At 40.3% G+C, this 20,848-nt stretch overlaps 1 protein-coding gene across 1 annotated transcript; it reads right to left on the bottom strand.

The window, feature by feature from the left end:
• Positions 1-14,249: 14,249 nt before the first annotated feature.
• Positions 14,250-14,969, bottom strand: LOC115846514 (melanoma-associated antigen B10-like). Its single transcript, XM_030845259.2, has one exon. The coding sequence runs from the start codon at positions 14,967-14,969 to the stop codon at positions 14,250-14,252; it is 720 nt and encodes a 239-aa protein (XP_030701119.2).
• Positions 14,970-20,848: the final 5,879 nt, after the last annotated feature.

Raw genomic sequence — 20,848 nt, 5'->3', positions numbered from 1 at the left:
TCTCAGTCAAACAGACAGACAAAAAAACCCGGAGTCAATTCATTGCCTCATAGGCCTCATAGTAGATCTACTGTGCAAGAAATGTTAAAATAAATTCATTATGTGGAAAGAAAATGATATAGATCAGAAACTCGGATGAGTATAAAAAAGGAAAAGCATCAGAGAAGGAATAAATGGAGATAAAATGAAATCTTTAAATTTTGTCATTCTTAATTAATTTAAAAATGTTTGTTTTAAGCAGCAATAGTAACAATGGACTAGGTGATTGTAGCACATGGACAAGTAAAATAAACGAGAGCAATGTCACAAGAGACAGGAAGGAATTAGAAATCCTCTGTTATAAAGAATCGGCACTACATGTGAAACAATATGATATTACTTGAAGGTGGACTAAGATTATTTAGAAATGTGTATTGTAAACCCTAGGAAAGCCAGTGAAGAGGTTAAAGAAAAGTATGAACGATATATCAAGAAAAGAGATAAAATAGAATCATATAAAATGCTCAGTTAATACCAGAGAGCATAAAAAAGGATATAAAAAAGAGCAAATGCAACAAATAGAAAACAGTTACACAAATAGTAGATTTTAATAAAACTATTGATATATCAATAATCACTTTAAATGTGAATACTCTAAATACACGAGTTAGAAGGCAGAAATTGTCACAGTGGTTAAAAAATAAATTAAAAAAGACTCAACTATATGCTATCTATGAGAAACCCATTTGTGTATCAAGACTCTGATAGGTTAAAAGCAAAAGGATGAGAGGTTTTAGTACAGTGAAACTCTTCTATACGATACTGTAATGGTGGATACATAACATTATGCATCTGTCAAAGTCTACAACACAGAGAGTGACCCTAATGTAAACTATGGACTTTAGTTAATGATAATATATTAATATTAGTTTATTAATTGTGACAAATGTACCACACTTAATGCAAGATGTCAGTAATAGGGAAAACTGTGTGTGTGTGTGTCAGGGTGGGGGTATATGGGAACTAGTGCTTTCGGCTCAATATTTCTGTAAGTCTAAAACTGCTCTAAAAATAATGTCTATTAATTAAAACAAGAGCAAGGGAAATTCACATACATGGTAGACACATAACCAGCTTACTGTAATTGGAATAAATCTATATTGTAATTGAACTAAAGCACTCAAGCAAGAGTCAGCTACAGAAAAAGAAGGAGTCTTTAGATGATGTGATGGATTATCTTGTTAAGAACATACCTCTAAACTGTCTGGTAGATTTCTTTTATCTTCAGCTGACCAAGTCTCAGAATGCTGAGAACCAAGGTGCAGGGCAAGACAGGGCCAGCCAAGAAGCTTAGCAACCTGAGCACAAAGCACGTTAAACTTGTTCCTTTCACCAGTACATGGTGCAGCCAGCCAGATGACACCTTCTGTTACGCTGAAATTAACCTGTTAGGCAAATCTGTATTGAGGAAGCAGGAAGCTAGAAAATGCACCCTTACTTGTGGTCATTTTCAGCTGAATAAAGAACTTTAAGGTTTCTGACATTAACAGATAAATTCTTTTGTTTACTTGGCTGGTGAAAAAAGAATGGTAGACTTGTCAGAGCCTAGCTAGAACTAACTAAAAGTTCAAGTGCACTTATGGTCTCTTGTGGCCATTGTGTTGCTACTGTTAATGTACGGTTCTATTAAATAGAAACACATTCATGGGGGCTGTGGTATGAACTAGTATCTGCTCTGATTTTGTTTGAATGGGACTCATCACTGGTTTGTCTCATGATGCATGCTTGTCTAACTTTATTTTAGTTTCTTGTATCTCAGTTAGGCATTTCACCTTTGAATTCAACAAAATGCACTTCAGAGTAGACTGCTTAAAAAGAAGTAGAGGGATAGAGACAGATATACCATGATAAAAGTAGTCAAAAAAAGCTAAAGTAGCTATATAAATTTCAGCCAAAGCAGATTTCAGAACAAGGAATAATATCAGGGATGTGAAGAGACATTATGTAATAATAAAAGGATCAATTATCTGAGAATGTATTACAACCCCAAACATATATGCACCTAACAACAGAGCATCACAATACATGAGGCAAAAACTGATTGAACTGAAAGAAGAAATATACAGTCATAGTTGCAGGCATCAACACTTCTGTGTCAGTAATTGATAGATGAAGAAGTCAGAACATCATTACAAATATATAGATGGCATGAGCAATCCTAACAATCAGCTTGACCTAATTGACATCATACACTACTCCATCCAACAACAACAGCAGAATATACATTCTTCTCAAGCTTACATGTGACATTCACCAAGCTAGACCAACTTTTCTTTTTCTTTCTTTTTTAAAATTGTTAAAAAATTTTTATTGGAGTATAGTTGATTTACAATGTTGTGTTAGTTTCAGGTCTACAACAAAGTGAATCTGTTATATATATACATGTATCCACTCTTTTTTAGCTTCTTTTCCCATATAGGCCATTACAGAGTATTGAGTAGAGTTCCCTGTGCTATACAGTATACACACTACTATACATAAAATAGATAACTAATAAGGGCCTACTGTATACACCACATTTTCATCCATATCTCTGTCCATAAAATACCATTAAACACACCTTAACAAATTTAAAAGAATACAAATCATACAAAATATGTTCTCAGATCACAGCAGACATTAGAAATCAATAACAGAAATATATCTGGAAAGTTCCCAAATATTTATAACTTAAACAATACACTTATAAATAATTCATAAATCAAAGATTTCTTCTTTAAAATTTATATCAAAGATTTCTTTAAAATTAAAATTTCTCTTGAAATCTAAAAATTTCTTGAAATAAGTGAAAATGAAAATACAGATTACCAGAATTTGTGGATTGCTACTAAACTACTGCCTAGAGAGAAATTTAGAGGATTAAATGCAAATATTAGAAAAAAAAGAAAGCTCTGATGCAAATAACCTAAGAGCCCACCTTAGGAAACTAGAGAAAAAAGAGCAAATTAAACGTAAAATGAGCAGAAGAAAGGAAATAATAAAAAATAATTATAAATAAATGAAATTTTAAAATAAGAAAACAGTAGAGAAAATCCATAAAATCCTCAATGACATCAATAAACTTGGTAAGTCACTAGCCAGGATAACCAAGAAAGAAAATAAAGAAGACATCAGCTACCAATATCAGGAATAAAAGAGGGATCACCACTCTGGATCCCAGAGACATTAAAAGGATTTTTGTCAAAATGGAATGTTATGAACGGCTCTATGTCTACAAATTTGATAAAGATGAAATGGATTAGCTCCTTGAAAGGCACAAACTACCTAAACTCATTTAAATTGAAATAGTCTGAAGAGCCTTACACCTATGAAAGAAATTTAATTAATAGTTAAAAACCTTCTAAATAGAGGAATCTTTAGGCCCAGATAGTTTCATTGATGAATTCCATTAAATATTTAAGGATGAAATAATACAAATCATGTGCAATCTTTTTCAGAAAATAGAAGAAGAGAGAAGCACTCTGTTTTTTTTATGAGGCCAGCATCACCCTAAGCCCAAAGCCAGATAAATATATTACTGGAGAGGAAAACTACAGACAAATATCTCTTATGAACATAGACAAAAAAATCCTTAACAAAATAGTAGTAAATGGAATTCAGCTGTATGTAAAAGGAGTAATACATTATTACCAAGTAGGGCTCATTTCCAGAATTCAAGCCTAATATAACATTTATAAATCAATTAGTGATTTTATCAGAATAATAGACTGAATAAGAAAAATGTTATCATACCAATAGATGTAGAAAAATAATTTGAAATTTTTAATACCCATTTAGGATAAAAACTTTAAAAAGTAGGTTTAGAAGGGAATTTCTGTAACCTGATAAAGGGTACATAAAACCTAGAGCTAACCTTATACCTAATAATGAGGGAGTGAATGCTTTCCCCCTAAGACTGGAAATGAAACAAAGATGTCCCCTCATTACTCCAGTTCAATATCATGATGGAAGTCCTGTCCAGTGCAAGACAAACAATAACAAATAGATAAAAGGTATACAGAGGGCTTCCCTGGTGGCACAGTGGTTGAGAGTCCGCCTGCCGATGTGGGGGACACGGGTTTGTGCCCCGGTCTGGGAAGATCCCACATGCTGCGGAGCGGCTGGGCCCGTGAGCCATGGCCGCTGAGCCTGCACACGTCCGGAGCCTGTGCTCCACAACGGGAGAGGCCACAACAGTGAGAGGCCCGCGTACCACAAAAAAAAAAAAAAAAGGTATACAGATAGGAAAGGGATAAATTACAATTATATACTTTTTGCACAGGAAATGATTGTCTATGTAGAAAACCACAAAGAATCTATAAAGAAAGCCTCCTGGACCTAATAACAGTATAATTGCTTTACCATATACCAGCAATTAACAATTGAAATTAGAAGTTTAAAAAAGCAAAAACATTTACCAATGCAAAAAAATGAAATACTTAACTATAAATCTAACAAAATATATACCAAATCGATTTGTGGAAAACTACAAGGCACTTACCAAGAGGATCTAAATGAATGGAGAAATATTCTCTGTTAATGAATTGATAGACTCACCATTATTAAGATGTGAATTATTTCTAACTTAATCTATACATTTAATGCAGTCCCAATCAAAATCCCAGTAACTTATTTGTAGAAATTAAAAAAAACCTGATTCTAATATTTATATGAAGTGGCAAAGGTCCTAGAAGACCCCACACAATGTTGAAAAAGAAGAATGAAGTTTGAAGACTCACAGTACCCTATTTCAAGGCTTAAAATAAAGCTGTAGTAATCAAGACAGCATAGTATTGGTGAAATAGACAAATAGATCGTTGAACCAGAGAATTGAGAGCCCAGAAATAGTCCCACACAAATATAGTCAACTAACTTTTGACAAAGGTACAAAGGCAAATATCAATAAATGAAAAATAATTTTTTTCACCAAGCAGTGCTAGAGCAATGGATGTTCATATGGGAAAAAATGAACTTAGTCACAAACCTCACACCTTACACAAAAATTAACTGAAAATAGAGTATATATCTAAATGTAAACTGCAAAACTATGTAACTTCTGGAAGAAAATACAGGAGAAAATCTATGACTTTGGATGTGGTGATGAGTTTTAGATACAATAGCAAAAGCACAATATATAAAAGAAAAAAACTTGTAAGTTGGACTTTATTAAAATTAAAAAGTTTTGCTCTGTGAAAGATACTGTTAAGAGAATGAAAAACTAAGCCACAGATTGAGAGAAAATATTTGCAAATCACATATCTGATAAATGACTTGTATTTGAATGTACAAAGAACTCTTAAAACTCAACAATAATAAAACAAGGAACCAGTAGTGGTTTAAATGGTGTCTCTAAAAAGAGACTGTTGAAACCTATGAATGTGACCTTATTTGGAAAAAGTCTTTGTAGATATAATTAAGTTAAAGATCTCAAGATGTGATCATCCTGGATTAAGGATGATCTACCCAAGGACAGGTCCCATAAGAGAAAGAGGAAGAATTGAGACACAGACATAGAGGGGAAAGGCATGTGAATGTGGAGGTGTAGGCAGAGATTGGAGAGATGTATTTACAAGCCAAGGAACATCCAAGAATTGCTGGGTAGTTACCAGAAGGTAGAAGAAAGGTCTGGAAATGGATCTTCCCTTAGAGCCTCCAGAAGGAACCAACTCTTTTGACAGCTTGATTTCAGACTTCTGGCCTTCATAACTGTGAGAGAATAAACTCCTTTTGTTGTAAGCCTCCCAGTTTGTGTTATTACAGATGTTCTACAAAAATAATACATTACCTTATTTTAAAAGTGGACAAAAGATCTCAACAAATATCTCACAAAAGAAGATAGACAGATGATAAATGGACATGTGAAAGGATGCACAACACAATTTGGCACTAAGGAAATGCAAGTTAAAACAACAATTTTTTTTTTTTTTTTTTTTTTTGGCGGTACACGGGCCTCTCACTGTTGTGGCCTCTCCCGTTGCGGAGCACAGGCTCCGGACGTGCAGGCTCAGCGGCCATGGCTCACAGGCCCAGCCGCTCCGCGGCATGTGGGAGCTTCCCGGACGGGGGCACGAACCCGTATCCTCTGCATCGGCAGGCGGACTCTCAACCACTGCGCCACCAGGGAAGCCCAAAACAACATTTTTTTACCAGTGCACACCTACTGAAAGGCTAGCAAGGATGTATTTGGATCTCTCACACATTGATGTTGAAAATGCAAAATGATGCAGCTATTTTGGAAACAGGTTAGTGGTTTCTTAAAAAGCTAAACATGTTTTTCTGATACAATCCAGAAATTGTGCTCCTGTTTATCCAATTGAATTGAAAACTTAATGTCAACACAAATAACTGTATATAAATGCTTATAGCAGCATTATCCATAATTACCTTACCAAAAACCAAGATGCCTTTAATAGGTGAGTGAATAAATAATCTGTGGTACATACATACAATGGAATACTATTCAGCAATAAAAAGTAATAAACTATCAACTCCTAATTCACGGGATAACATGGATGAACCTTAAATGCATATTGCTAAGCAAAAGAGGCCAGTCTGAAAATACTGAATACTATATGATTCCATTTGTAAGATATCCTGGAAAAGACAACAACAGAGACAAAAAACAGGCCAGTAGTTTCTAGACGTTTTTTTGTCAGGGGGGAAGTGGTTGAACAAATGAAGTACAGGGAATTTTTTAGGATAGTAAAACTATCTTTATGATATTGTAAGGATGGATATGAGACACTATGCATTTTTTAAATCCCATAGAACATTAGAGAACAAAGAGTGAACCTTAACGTATGCAAATAAAAAATCAATTCAGAGATCTAGGTATCCCAGGATGGAATGCAGACTATGACAAAAAAAAAAAAATCTAGCTGTTTACAAACGTATGAAATAACATCAATGAAGAGTATGGGGAAAAGGAGTGCTGACCTAAGTAACTTTGGAAATGAGTGGATACTGTAAGACTAAAGAAAAAAGGAACTGTATATAGATACTGTATTCTAGTTGGTAAGGTTCTTAGAAGAGTATGGGCTAACAATCTGAAATCAATATACGTGTATACTGGGATTGAGTAAATAAGTATACGGATAGTTGGAGCCAATTTTCTCACAAAGGTAAGCAGGGGGGAAGGCTAGAATGAATCAACGTGATACTAGATTAGAGTTGGAGACATCAGTATGACTCATGTGTACCTTAATATAGATACAAATGGACAGATGTATAAATAATTATAGATATATATGGGTACATGGGCTAGTATACAGACATTTTCTAAGCTCTATCTTCTGAGAGGGCTTAAAAGCAACAAGACTCTAATAGCAAGGGAACAACATGAGTGGGAAAATAAACCTAATACTGTATTATAACCCAAAGTATAAAATAAATACCCATGAGTCTACATTGCTATATATAAGTGACTGAATGAATAAATAAATCAGAGAGAATAGAAAAATCTTATGTAGAGAATAATTCCAAATAATTTATATAGCTACTCCACCCTCAAGGAGGCGGGGCATAACTCCCCACCCCTTAAGTGGGCTGAACATAGTGACTTCTTTCCAAAGGGTACTGTATGGAAAGGAGGAGGAAAGAGTAACTGTACAGTGGAGAAACTTGACAAACACTACCTTAGGTAGGTGAACAAGGTGATATCATCAGTTGTTAAGTCATGTTGATAGTGTGCCCTTGATATAATGTGATGAAAATGGCACTTTATTCCTGAGGCCTTCCTCTTAAGAACCCATAATGCCAGTCTAATCATGAGAAAAATATCAAAGACATCCCGATAGAGGGGACCTTCTGCAAAATACTTGACAAATACTCCCCCAAATTGTCAAGATCATCAAAAATAAGGAAAGTCTGATAAACTGTCACAGTCTAGAAGAGCCTAAGAGAAGTGATGTCTAAATGCAATGTGCTATTGTGGGTGGGATCTTGGTCCAGAAAAAGGACATTAGGAAAAAAATGAAGGAAAACTGAATGAAGTATGGACTTTTGCTACTAGTAAGGTATCAATATTGGTTCAATAGTTGTGACAAATTTATCATACTAACGTAAGATATTAAGAATAGGGGAGAGTGAGTGCTGTGTATAAGGGAACTCTCTGTACTACCTTTGCAACTTTTCTGTAATTAGAAAACTATTGAAAATGTTGAGAATAGCTAACACAGAATTTAATTTTAATGTTTAATTCAATCAATCTGGAGTTATTACAACAACTTGGACATCACATATCAACTCCAGTCATTTTTTTAATTTATTTTTTTTACAGTAGGTCCTTGTTGGTTATCTATTTTAAGCATAGCAGTGTGTACATGTCAATCCCAAACTCCCAATCTGCACCATTTGCAATGATTCTCTCCACCCAGTCTGCAAAATGTTTACATACCTGGTGCCAGCTGTCTACCCCAGAGGGTATCTGGTGGCAACATAGACTACCGAATACACGTTTGCCTTATGGCTGCAAAGAACTCAGGAACCAAGGGAGGCAGTCTAAGGTGGGGATAGCATCTAGATTATTTTTTAATGTTCTAGCCCCAACTTCAGTGCTGGAAGGGCTCTGTACACAGAAGAAATAGCTTTTGTCATCAGGCATCAAGAGAGCTTTCAGCCCTGGTACACTGGCAAGGATGCACAGAACCACCAGAGTAGTGAAGAGATGTAGGTTTCCCAGAATTCATTAATATTATCACTGCCTGACAGGGGGGGAGCTATCTATACTCTGCCTGACTGACAGTGAGCAGGGGAGATTCTAAGGTAGGGAGGGGTATCAGGCAAGCCTCTGGTCCTTTCATCCAGTAGATCTACCCACTCAGATGGCTTTACAACTTTAAGCTGGTAATGATTCATAGATTTTCTAAGCTTTTTCATGGAAGTTGGCCAGGACCCTCCAAGATTCCCCATGTTCTGTCCTTCTGTTTCCTTTTCCACTATCTGCCGAGCTCTGAATTCAGAACCCTGACTGCCAGCCTGCCCTGGGCTATCAGGACTTGGTTTAGTATGTGGCCTCTCTCATGGATTCTGGAAATTTCTTTACCCCCCAGGCCTCCTGGTGCTCCTTACTAGTTGAGGATATCCTGTCTAGACTCTTCCTGGAGATCTAGTCATTCTAACCAAATCCTTGCTTCTTAAAGTAATTGAAAAGAATCTTATTGACATAGAGTTTTAAAACATGTACCCAGAGATATCCCAGTACTCAAGATACCTTACAAAAATTCTGCTTTGTATGGATGAGGAATTAATTAATGAGGAATTATTTTTTGAGTAAAATAATTAGAAAATCGAAATACAAAATAAAATAACATTGAGGATATATATTCACATAAAAGATTGATCAACATTTAAAGTTGATCAAACAAAATGCTTGTGAGTTTATGATATTTGTATACATTAATATGTGAGAGTAGAAATTGGTACAGTATTATTGAAACAGAATAGCAGTGATATTCATAAAAATTTACAATCAATACACTATTTCCACTTCAACCCAATGTTCATTTCTATGTCTTTCCATAAGAAAAAATACACATTTGCCCAATAATTTATATTTAATGATGTTGGTATCAGTTCTATTAGTTATAGCAACAAATGGAAAACAACTTATGTGCCCATCAGAAGGAGAATGGTTAATTTAATTATGGCACATACACACTTTAGAATTATTGGGGGTAGTTAAAAGACTGAGATGGATCCATATGTGCTTTCACAGAAAATCCTGCGCTCATTTTGTTAAGTGACAGGGATGAGAGGCAAAACAATATTTATATCATTATCTATGTGTGTTAAGACTCACGTTGAATTTTCGTACTATATCTATGTAAGAAAAAAGCCCAGAATATATTTTAATATAATATATAAGCATTGAAAAATTATGGTTACCTGTGAGTAAGGCTGAATTTTGGAGGATGAAATAAGGAATGGGATTTGGATTCATCCATATTTTTGTAGCATCAAGAATATATGCAGTATTTCTATTGTAATTAGTATATTTAAGTAAGACGGACAACAGAAATAATTGTAGCTGTGTGTTATTCAGATAAAGTATCTGTTAGCAGAAATGTAGGACGAAGCCGGAAACCTGAATGACAACACTTCAAAAGTTTCTCTCTCCTACACATAAAGCTTGCCTTGGTTAGCCAGTGTCTCTGCTGTCACGTGACCCAGGGATCCAGGCTGCTTCCACCGTATGGATCCAAATCTCAGCACAGGTTTGCATATTTGCTGCTTAATTGAACAGAAAGCATTGAGGTAGCACACTGTCAAATGCCTTGGTCTGAAAAGGACAAACATTGTTTCTGTTCATATTTCAGTGGCAAGGGTAGTCACAAAACCCTTTCTAATACAAGTGGACTGGACGATACAGTCTTGCAATCTCTCCACAAACAGTTAATGGAGTAGGAGATCATCAGTAAAGTACAACGCTTACAATTTGTATACAAAAGCCCTCTTCATTCTTGGAGAAGTTTCTGAGAAGGCAAAAATTGCCTTGCAACACTCCAACTTTTTCTAGTGTCTGCTATGTGACAGGTGTTTTCAGATACAGGCTCACACCAGTTTCCTAAAGGACACTGTAAATCTCAGCAGGGAAGTGTCGGTCACCTTTTGTCACTAAATAGTACCTTTCTGCACTTACCTTTACAGTAGTCTCAATACACTGAAACTTTTCTTCTTCTTTTTTCTGCGTGGTCAAAAATCACAGCTTGTGAGCCTCTGCTGCCCATCACCTGATGAACATGCCTGAACACTTGTACAGGTGTCTTTAGGCACACTGGAAAACCAGGGTTTTCCTCTTGGGCAGATACAGGCAAGAGTCAGGAAAATGATGGTCAATTTTTTTTTCTTATCAAAGGTGGCATGTCCACCATGGAGATTATGTTCTATATTGTTGGTAGACTGAATAATTGCTCCATGAAGATGCCCATACCTTATCCCTGAAACCTGTGAATATGTTATGTTACATGGCCAAAGGCACTTTGCAGATGTGGTAAGGTTATGCAAGCGACTTTAAGATAAAGATATTATACTGGAATACCTGGCTGGACCCCAGGTAATCTAATGACATGACCCCTTACAAGCAGAGAACCTTCTCTGGCTTGCTGCAGAAGAGAGATGTGGCAGACAGGGAAGTTCAAGAAATGCCAAGCGTGAGGAAGATTCAAAGTTTAATTGCTGACTCAAAATATATGGGCCCACATGTGAGGACGGGGGAGAGGTCTGGAGAAACTATGGCAGCTCCAGCTGACAGTCAGCAAGAAAACAGGGCCTTGGTCTTATTATCACAAAGAACTGGGTTCTGCCACAACCTGCATGCTTTTGGAAGGAAATTGTTCCCAGAATTCATGAGGAGAGGTCTGGCAGCTGAAAGCTTGACTTGGGCCTTGTGAAACCCAGAACAGAGAAACCAGCAGACGCAACTTGGATTTCTTACCCACAGACATGTGAGAGAATAAATTTGTGTTGTTGTAAACTGCTAAATTTGTGGCAATATGTGGAATACTGGCATAAACTTCTGGAAGGGCTACAGGGTCTGTTAGAATCCAGTCTAGGCAGATGGTTGTGACACAGTGACTTCCTTGGTCCTTCCTCATCTACCATTTAGAAGGGAGGCTTTGGTTCTTTGCCACTTAGTTAAGCTCACTCATCAGTGTACCGATTCAGTGGCCAGTCTCAAATAAGTCAGCAGATTAAATTCTCTTTTCTTTCTAACATTGTCTGCTTTCTAAAACCTTCTAACTTCAGGTTTATCTTGCAAGAACCTGTAGAACCTGTGCCTAATCTACTCACAAGCCAATTTGGAAAAAATTTTGAAAGTGTGGTGGAAGCACCCAGAGCAGATGAGCAGACTTCTAAACTTCACCTCCAAAGTAAACAACAGTGGTTGGGGCTGCTGCTAGAAGAGAGATTCCACAGTCAGGGATGGGACAGATGGGATGTCTGCAGGGAGTTGGAATGCTCTAAATCAGGGGAAAGGTGGGTGATTCTGGGTTTTCTGTTCCACTGGGAGTAGAGTGCAGCCTTATAAAAGGAAGCAGGGGAGAGCTGGACAGCAGGTTAGGATCCAGATGTGGGCATGAGGGCACACTGGGGAAAACCCAGGGGAAGAGCGACGTAATTCGGAAAGGACTGGATCTGGTCCCATGTACCAGCACTGGGTAGAATCAGCCCTAAAAGAACCCTGTGGATAGGGGCAGGAGAACGTTAGGCAAATGCAGGCCATAGATAGTCCTCACTTGGTGTTTAATTCTCATTTTCACTTTATTAATACACTTGGGTTTAGTACATTGGCTGCAGATAACTTCTTTTTTTTATTTCCCGGGAGACATTGTGGAGTAATGAGAAATGAATTAAAAGATAGAAAGTTGGCCTCAGGCTGGGAGGGGTGGAACAGTGTGGGCTCTAGAGGAATTCAGACCAGGGTTCTGGTCCCAGCTCTGTCACTTACAAGCCAGGTGAACTCAGGAAAATTGCAAAACGCTATGAGCCTCAGAGTCTTCATCTGTGAAATGGACTTGATAAGTAGTCCTCTTGCTCTTGCTTCACATATATCATGTAAATAGGAATGTTGGAATGTAACTTATGCAAGACACTGGCACACTCTCTGGCATTTATTGGGTTTTACTAAACTTTAGTTATTACTATAATTATTTTCACCCTAAAACCTACTAACCTCCCCCTCTGGTTTATTTTTTTTTCAATCCAGGAAATATCATAGAATTTGTAGCTCTCTAGGATATGGCATAAGAAATCAGCCAATATGTTGCTTAGCATGTTAAACTAAGTTACTTGCTGTATAAATTTTCTTAGGATATATTATTTATTACTGGTGTGGGGGATCCTACCCAGTTTGATGCAACTCAAAATTCCTGAAATTTGTGTCAAAGGCTATTTCCATCCCTCCCTTATATCTTCCCTTCCATCCAAAACACTTGTGTTTGCAGTTACTTTACCTCCATCACAAATCTAGTTCTAGCTTAGAGTTTACCAAATTACATCCCAGATAACCTAATTAAAATGCCCATCTATTGGATGGACTATGTCTCTCCCAGCCCAAGGCAAAGATTGCCAGCACAGTGGCTTCTGAGCATCCCGCCTCATATAAGTATCACGCTTACTTCTCAGACACTCCATTGTTATAATGTGCACAAATCACCTATTTTTTGGACTGTGTTCCCCCACACTGGAAAAAGAGCACAGGCCCTCTTCCACTTCCGCCCCAGGTGAAGATCGCTCTGCTTTATACATGGTCTTGAAGCAACTGCTAAAAGCAGCTTTTCATTCCAGGCTTTAGTCTCTCAATCTGAGACACATCATCTGAGATTTTAGTCTCTGCCTACCGCTCAAACAAACTCATCTGACTGACCACCCAGCTTAATTAAAATTACCTCCCACTGAAGGGCTTGCAGTTTCCCAAGGTCTCAAACCCCTTTACCATGGGATATTTACATTTCACTACAATTAAAACCCCCAAGTCCTCACACCATCTTTTGACTTGTCATTTTAGTGGTAGGGAATATCTTACAATATTCCTAACGTCATAGCTGCTCCAAGACTTTAAAATTCTACTTTAAAATTCTATGGGCAGGAATGGTTCTTGTTCATCTTAGTATTCCCCATACTAACAGGGAGCTTTGCAAAGATTAGATGCTTAATTATTGTTAAGGGAGAAAAAAGTGGGCCACTGAAAAAGAGGTCTAATTTATTACAATATTATTTCTCCAATATTAATAATAATAAATATTATTATTACAATATTTATTACAATATTATTTTATTTTTATATATATATCATGTTATGAAATAACAGACCAAAAGTGATAAATGAAGCCAAGAATTTATCATCTTTTATTTATTTCTTGACCCCAACTATTACATTGTTGAGTTTTTCACATTTCCAAGGAAATGCCTCGTCTATTGCCATGTTATCTTATTCCAAATTACTAAATAAGGTAGAACTTTTCCAATTAGTTTTACAAAATAATAAAACTCTTACTCTTAAATCTCATTCACAGCCATCAGTGTTTGAGCAACATCACTCATAGATTTGGATTATGAAGCTACTTAAACCTTCTACTAAAAGGAACAATATTTTAAAAAATTATCCAAGTTACTACATAGAACAGAAACACAAATATATGTTATACACTATGTTGTCTGCAGCCCCACCCCAACCTTCTACTACTTAGAATGTGGACTTCTCTTTTTAACAACAAAGTGAAGAATCTGCCTCAGACTCTATTGGGGTGGGAGGAGCTGCTGGCTATGGCCCTGGAGCGCACGCTGGCCAGGGCAGCAGTGCCAGCCCTGGCTGCAGCCCTGGCTCGGGCTCTCTCTCCCTCATCTCTCAAAGCCCCTTCATACCAGGATGGGAAGGCCCTGGGGACCGTATCATGGATCTTGGCCACAAACTCCAGCACTTTCATCTTCCCGGTTTCAGTGTGGGCTCTTGGGCCCCACAGAAACTCATAGCACAGAGGATCGCTGTTGGGCACCTGGCGGTACTCCAGGTACCTTTCCCGCACTAAATCTTTGGTGATAAGCTTCCTGGGCTCCCCAAAAATGAAGTGCTTCCTCCCCTCATATAACCCCATCCCATTCAATATTTGCCAGACTTGCTCCTCAGTGGCACAAGTGCCCTTAGTCAAGATCACACCCAGAACAGCCATCAACAGGCCTGTCTTGGGAACCTCTTTATCATCGCTCAGGTTTGCATCATAGCTTGGTTCTGGCTTGTTGACAGGGACATAGATGTGCCAGTAGGGATCCACTTCCTTCAGGTCAAGGCCAAAGATCATTTCCAGGTGCTCAGAAGCTCTCTTGAGGATCTCAAGGAAGTGATTCCTATAAATCTGGATTATATTTCTCAGCATATCTGCCTTGGTAATAGGCTCTTTCATTTGATGCTTGTACAACAGGTAGTACACCAGTATAACCACCTTCTCATCCATATGGCCTCTGTAGATGGGCTCAGTGTATGAAACAGCTCTGGCTCTCTGACCCTGTGGATTGCAACATGACCAAGCAATAGGTGAGTTTTGGGAAATAGCTTTGCAATGAGGAAGAAGACGGGATCTCTTCTCCCACTCTCACAGTGGCCTGAGCACCTACCAGATCCTTGGGCTCGTCTAGGGCCTGGCAGCGTTTTTCTCAGGCACAGAGCTTACTCTTCTGACCCCGAGGCATGATGACTTTCAACAAAAGCAGCAGGCAAGTGGCGGGTGACTCAGTGACCTAAAGGAAAGAGGATGAGATTGCTGGGCCACTTCAACAGGGAGATAGATACAGGCTTGGCCTCTACTGAAGGCCGCCTCTGTAGGTTTCCTTGAAGGCACTGTTCTAGGAGCCCACAAAGTTCCTATTCTCTAATTTGCCTCTTCCCTGAGGACCCTGTGGAAATAACTAGGGTGTACCTTAGCTCCTACCTACCAAATCTGCCTGGGGCTCACTGGGGCTTAGAGCAGTGGCTCTGTTCCGAGTTAACGAACAGAGTGTCATCACTTCACTTTTGGCAAGCCCTGGGGTTCCTGTGCTCTATTGGTCTGATGCTGACCCCTCATTTCAAAGTCCTTATCACTCTGAGACCCCAGAGATGGAAATGAGCAGAACTTCATTATACCACACTTGCCTGGGAATGCACAGGGAAGAGAACACAGAGCTCCGTGGGACCCTCTATATCCTTGGATGATTAGCCGTCTCAGTCCTCACTCAGTGCCCTTACTTTCGCTTCTGGTAGGGCCTAGGACTCCTCCCTCTGCTGACATGAGACCTATGCTCTCAGAGCAAGGCCCTCAAATCCTGAAAGTTCTGAGGAGGAGGTTAGGGAGGCCTCAGTCTAACCTATCTGCCCCAGGTACCCTCGGGGCTAATGACATGGATAGGATTCTCTGTGACCCCCACTGTTCTGAGGCAGGTGGTCCCCCCGGCCCTCACTCGGGATCCTCACACTGACGGTTGGAAAAGCTTGGATTCCCTCCCTTTAATGACCATGAGGCTGCTGTCTCAGACCAGACTTCGTCTTGCTGAGAGTGCCCGAGGAGCACACGAGGGGATGCCGCGGCCTCACCCCTTACGGGAGGCTGCTTAGGGCTGACGGCGGTGGTGGGGCTTTGCAAGGCCCCCTTTGTCGGGGGTGGGAGTTCCCCAAGACCTCACTCGGCGCCCTCGCTGTAACAGGCCGCGGGGCCTGGGAGCACCTCCCCCTGATGCCATGCCATCCTCCTCCCATTCTCGAGTGTTCATTCCCCCCGAAACACCAAGAGACAGATGTCGCCTCTACCCCCATTAGGGCCTGGGACCCGTCTCGCTGTTGGTCTGAAGCTGACACCCTGCTCCGCCCTCATCCCCTCAGGGGAAATTTCAAAAATACTTAACAGGTCGTTCGGTCAGATGATTGCCATCCAGGTTCTCTCAGGGCTGAGAGCAGGGTGGAACTCTCTGGGGACACCTTTAATCTGGACTGGCCAGTCCCCTCAATCCCAACTCTAGGTCTTTACCGTAATTCCACACAGAGCCTGGAGCTTTTCCCTGGACTGACGTGATGCTGCCTCCTCAGACACCACAGGCAGAAGTTGGCCCACGTCACATCCTTACCCCTACCTAGGCCCCTCGCCGCAGCCGGCAAAAGGGGTTTGGGCTCTGCGAGGCCACCTATGCGCTGGAGCGGGTGATTCCCTCAGACTTTGCCCAGGGTCCTTGCCTTTACTCCTTTAGGGCCTGGGACTCGTCCCTCTGCTAGTTTGAAGCTGACACCCTGGTCCCACCGCCCTCACCTGCCTTAGGCCTCTCAGAGGGAATTTAGAAGGTTCTCAGAGGTTGCTACATTCCTGCTTGGTTTCTTTAAGGGCTGATAGCAGGAGCGGGGCTCTCTGGGAGCCTCTCTAGTCCGCGACGGGCGGTACCCTCACATCTAACTCAGGATCTTTCCTGTAATTCCAGGCAGAGCCCAGAGTGCCTCCCTTAGCGTACAAGACACCGCTCCCCTCAGACCTATGCCTTCACTTCCCTGAGACCCCAAGGCAGATATCAGAGTGCACCACTTCTGGCCAGCTTTGCCTGGGGTCTCCCAGGACTGACATGGGGCGAGGGGGCGGGGTTCTATGGGTTCAACTTTGTTGTACGGGTGGGGATTCCCTTGGAATTCACATAGGGTTTTTTTTTTTTTTAATTCCTGCCTGATCCTGTGTATCCTCCCTCTGGTTAACTAGACTGAAACCAAGGCCCTCCATACATCGCTCTCCAGGTTTCAAAGGGTGAGGTGAAGGGACTTCTTGAGCCTCATAGCCATACCGGGGTTTCTCAGAGCTGACACCAGGAGCAGGCCACTCTGCTGCCCACATGTTCTGGGGTTCCTTCAGAATCAAACAGAATTCTCATGTTTACTTCTGTTAGTGCCTGGGACCCACTCTCCATTGAGCTGACACTCAGGTCCAATGCCCCCAACTTTCTGAGTCCCCAGAGGGGAAATGCAGAAGGCACTACTTTAGGAAATCCCTGCACAGAACTTGCCAGGACTGAAAGCAGGGGTGAGGCCCTGGGGTCCACTCTTCTGGGGTGCGGGGTCCCCTCAAACTAAATCAGGGACCTTACCTAAATGCCAAGCAAGACAGGAACTCTTCCCTCTGCTGACCTGATGCTGCCCACCTCAGATCAAAGTGTTCACATCCCTTAGACACCAGAGACAGAATTCAAGGGAAGCCATTTCCAGCCACGCTTTCTGGAGCTTCCCAAGGCTGACAACAGGGATGGGCCTCTGTATGGCACCATCTGTTCTGGAATGGCTGGTCCCTCTGACCTCATTCAGAGTCCTCACCTTTAATTTTGTTAGGGCCTGGGTTTCCTCCATCGGCCAGCCTGAAACTGACAGGCTGGTCCACTGTCCTCACTTCAGAGTTTGATTTTACTATATTTACTACAGATCACTGTGATGATTTCAGGAATGGCTGGCACAGAATTTTCTTTTTTTACTTTTAATTCAATCAAGTTAAACCATAAGAGTTATTACCATAAGAGAGATATAGCTTTGGATTCCACATATATCTGTCATCCACCGTCCATTTAACAAGGAGCTACACAAACTACATGGTTCTCCATCTACCCTGTAAATGTTTGCATTGTGGACCAGCCCCCTACTCCAGACAGTATCTGGTAGCAACACAGACCACCAAACAGAGCCAAAGTACTTCTGCCCTCTGGTGTGCAAAGAAATCAGGAACCATGGAGGCAGTCCAAGCTGGGGATAACACCAGAGTTGTTTTTCAAGGCATGTCTATACTCAGCCCTTTATTCCCAGAGTCACTGAGGTAATTAGCCTTAGGGAATTCCTCCTCCAGTTTCCCCCTCCTTGCAGCTGCACACCCCCTTCTACTCATTAGTAATACTTGCCCAGTTAAAACCTGACCTGGATCACCAACCAATTCCATCCACTTGCATAGCTTCAGCCTCAGCAGTAGGAGGGCCACATACATGGGGAGAAATAGTCGTCTCCCTCAGGCATCAAGACAGCTCTCGGCCCTGGTACACTGGCAAGGGTGCATGGAACCACCAGAGTAGTGAAGAGATGTACCCTCCCAGAATCCGTCAATAACGTCACTTGGTGGATGACACAGATCAGCTAGCTATACTCTGCCTGACATTGGGGAGGGGCATTCTCAGGCGTGCCTCTGGTACTTTGATCCAGCAGACCTTCCCACTCAGACCACTCTACAACTTCAGGGTGGTAATGATGATCCAGAGATTCCCTAGCCTTTCCATGTAAGCTGTCCAGTACCCTCCACCAGATTCTCCACCTTCTCTCCTCCTTGTACCTTTTCCATCTTTTGCTGAAGTCTGTATACAGGTCCCCGACTTCCAGCTGCCCTAGGCTCTCTGGACTTGTTTCAATATTTGATCTCTCTCATGGATTCTGGAAATTACTCCCCCCATCCCCCCATCACCCCATCACCCCTCCCAACATCCTCCTGTTGTCCCTCACTTAGTGATGTTTTCCTGTCCAGGCTCATTTCCTGGCACCTGATCATTCTGACAGATCCTTGCTTCTCAAAGTAAAGGGAACATTTACTTGACTTATCAGAATTCTTAAAGCGTGCACCTAGGGCAATCGTGGTACTTAAGATATCACTGAAGAAACTCTGCTTTATATGGGTGAAGGACTAAATTAATTTTCTGCTCAATCTATTTAGAAAATAGGGAAATACAAATTAAAATGACAGTGAGATGATATATTTTCAATCAAAAGTTTGACCAAAATTTAAAAGTTTGATAAAATACCAATGAGAGCTTAATTTATTCACATACATAAATATGTGAGAAGATAATTTAGTATAGCATTCTTGGAACAGAATATCACCAATATTCATAAAAATTTACTATCATCACACTCCTTCCACTTTAATCTAATTGCACTTTTGTACATCTTTCCTATGATAAAACATGCACATTTGCCCGAGAATTGATGTTCGATGATGTTGATGTCAGTTCTGTTAATCATAGCAGCAAATGAGAAACAACTTGTGTGTCTGTCAGGAAGAGAATGGTTAAATTAATTACAACACATACACACTTTAGAATTCTAGGGCATAGTTAAAAGAGCGACACGATCTATATATGTTCTCACGGAAAGATCCTGCATTCATTTTATTCAGTGACAAGGGCAAAAGCCAGAACAATAGTGTTATGCATGTATTTTAAAAACTCACAGTGTATATTTCTAGCACAGGTATGTAAGACTAGGCCTGGAATAAATGCTAAAATACTACACAGAAGAATTTTTAATGCAGTTACCTCTGGGCAAGGATGAATTTTGGAGGAACATGGTAAGGAAGAGGAATTGGGATTTCTTCCTATTGTTAGAATGTTTTGGAAACAAGAATATATGTCCTATTTCCTTTTTGGTTAAGATATTTAAATAAAAATAACAGAAAGAGTAGGTATGTATTATTCAGATAAAGATTTTTATGAGATGTGATGGGAGAAGTCTGATTTCTGAATGGCTTAACATAACAAAATGTTATTTCTTATGCACATAAAATCTGATGGGTGCTGGCAGGAGGTGGTGGTGTCTACACTGTCAGGTGACTCAGGGATCTAGGCTGCTTCCATCATGAGCTTCCACATCTCAACACAGGCTCTCCGCGTTTGCTGCTGAATGAAACACGAAGCATGGAGTTGACATACTGGTTCTCAAATACCTGGGTCTGGAGGTGACAAGCATGCTTCTGCTCATATTTCAGTGTCATGGATAATCACATGACCCTTCTTAGCTACAAGTGGTTGCGCGTGTAGTCTCCATATGAACTACAAGGATGGAGAGTAGGACACGAAGTGAATGAGCACTTGTAGACGTTCCCATTAACTGTCACACAGTAGTTGCTCAAAAAAGAGCAACTATTAAAATTTGTTATGACATTAGCCCTCATTATTCCTGGAGGATTTTCTGGGAAGATCAAATTTCCTTGCAATTCAACAACTTTTTCTAGTGCCAGTATGTGACCTGTGTTTTTCAAATACAGGGTCACCTCAGCTTTCAAAAGGATCTCATAAATCTCAGCAGGGAGGATGCACCCTTCTTCATTCTTAGCACCATTCTACACTGACCTTTTCAGTAACCTCTGTAATCTCAATACACTGAGATTTTTCTTCTTCCTTCTGCTGCATGAAAAAATCATAGTTGTGAGTCTCTGCTATTCACCACCTGTTGAACATGCCTGAACACTTGTACAGATGTCTCTAGGCACACTGGAAAAGCAGGGTTTTCCTCTGGAGCAGATACAGACAAGACTCAGGAAAATGATGGTCAATTTCTTTTTCTTATTAAAGCTGGCATCTCCAC

This window comes from Globicephala melas, chromosome X (assembly GCF_963455315.2).
Source record: "Globicephala melas chromosome X, mGloMel1.2, whole genome shotgun sequence".
Taxonomy (NCBI): Eukaryota; Metazoa; Chordata; class Mammalia; order Artiodactyla; family Delphinidae; genus Globicephala; species Globicephala melas.
The sequence above is the reverse complement of the archived record's forward strand: the minus strand, read 5'-3'. Positions and strand labels throughout refer to the sequence as shown.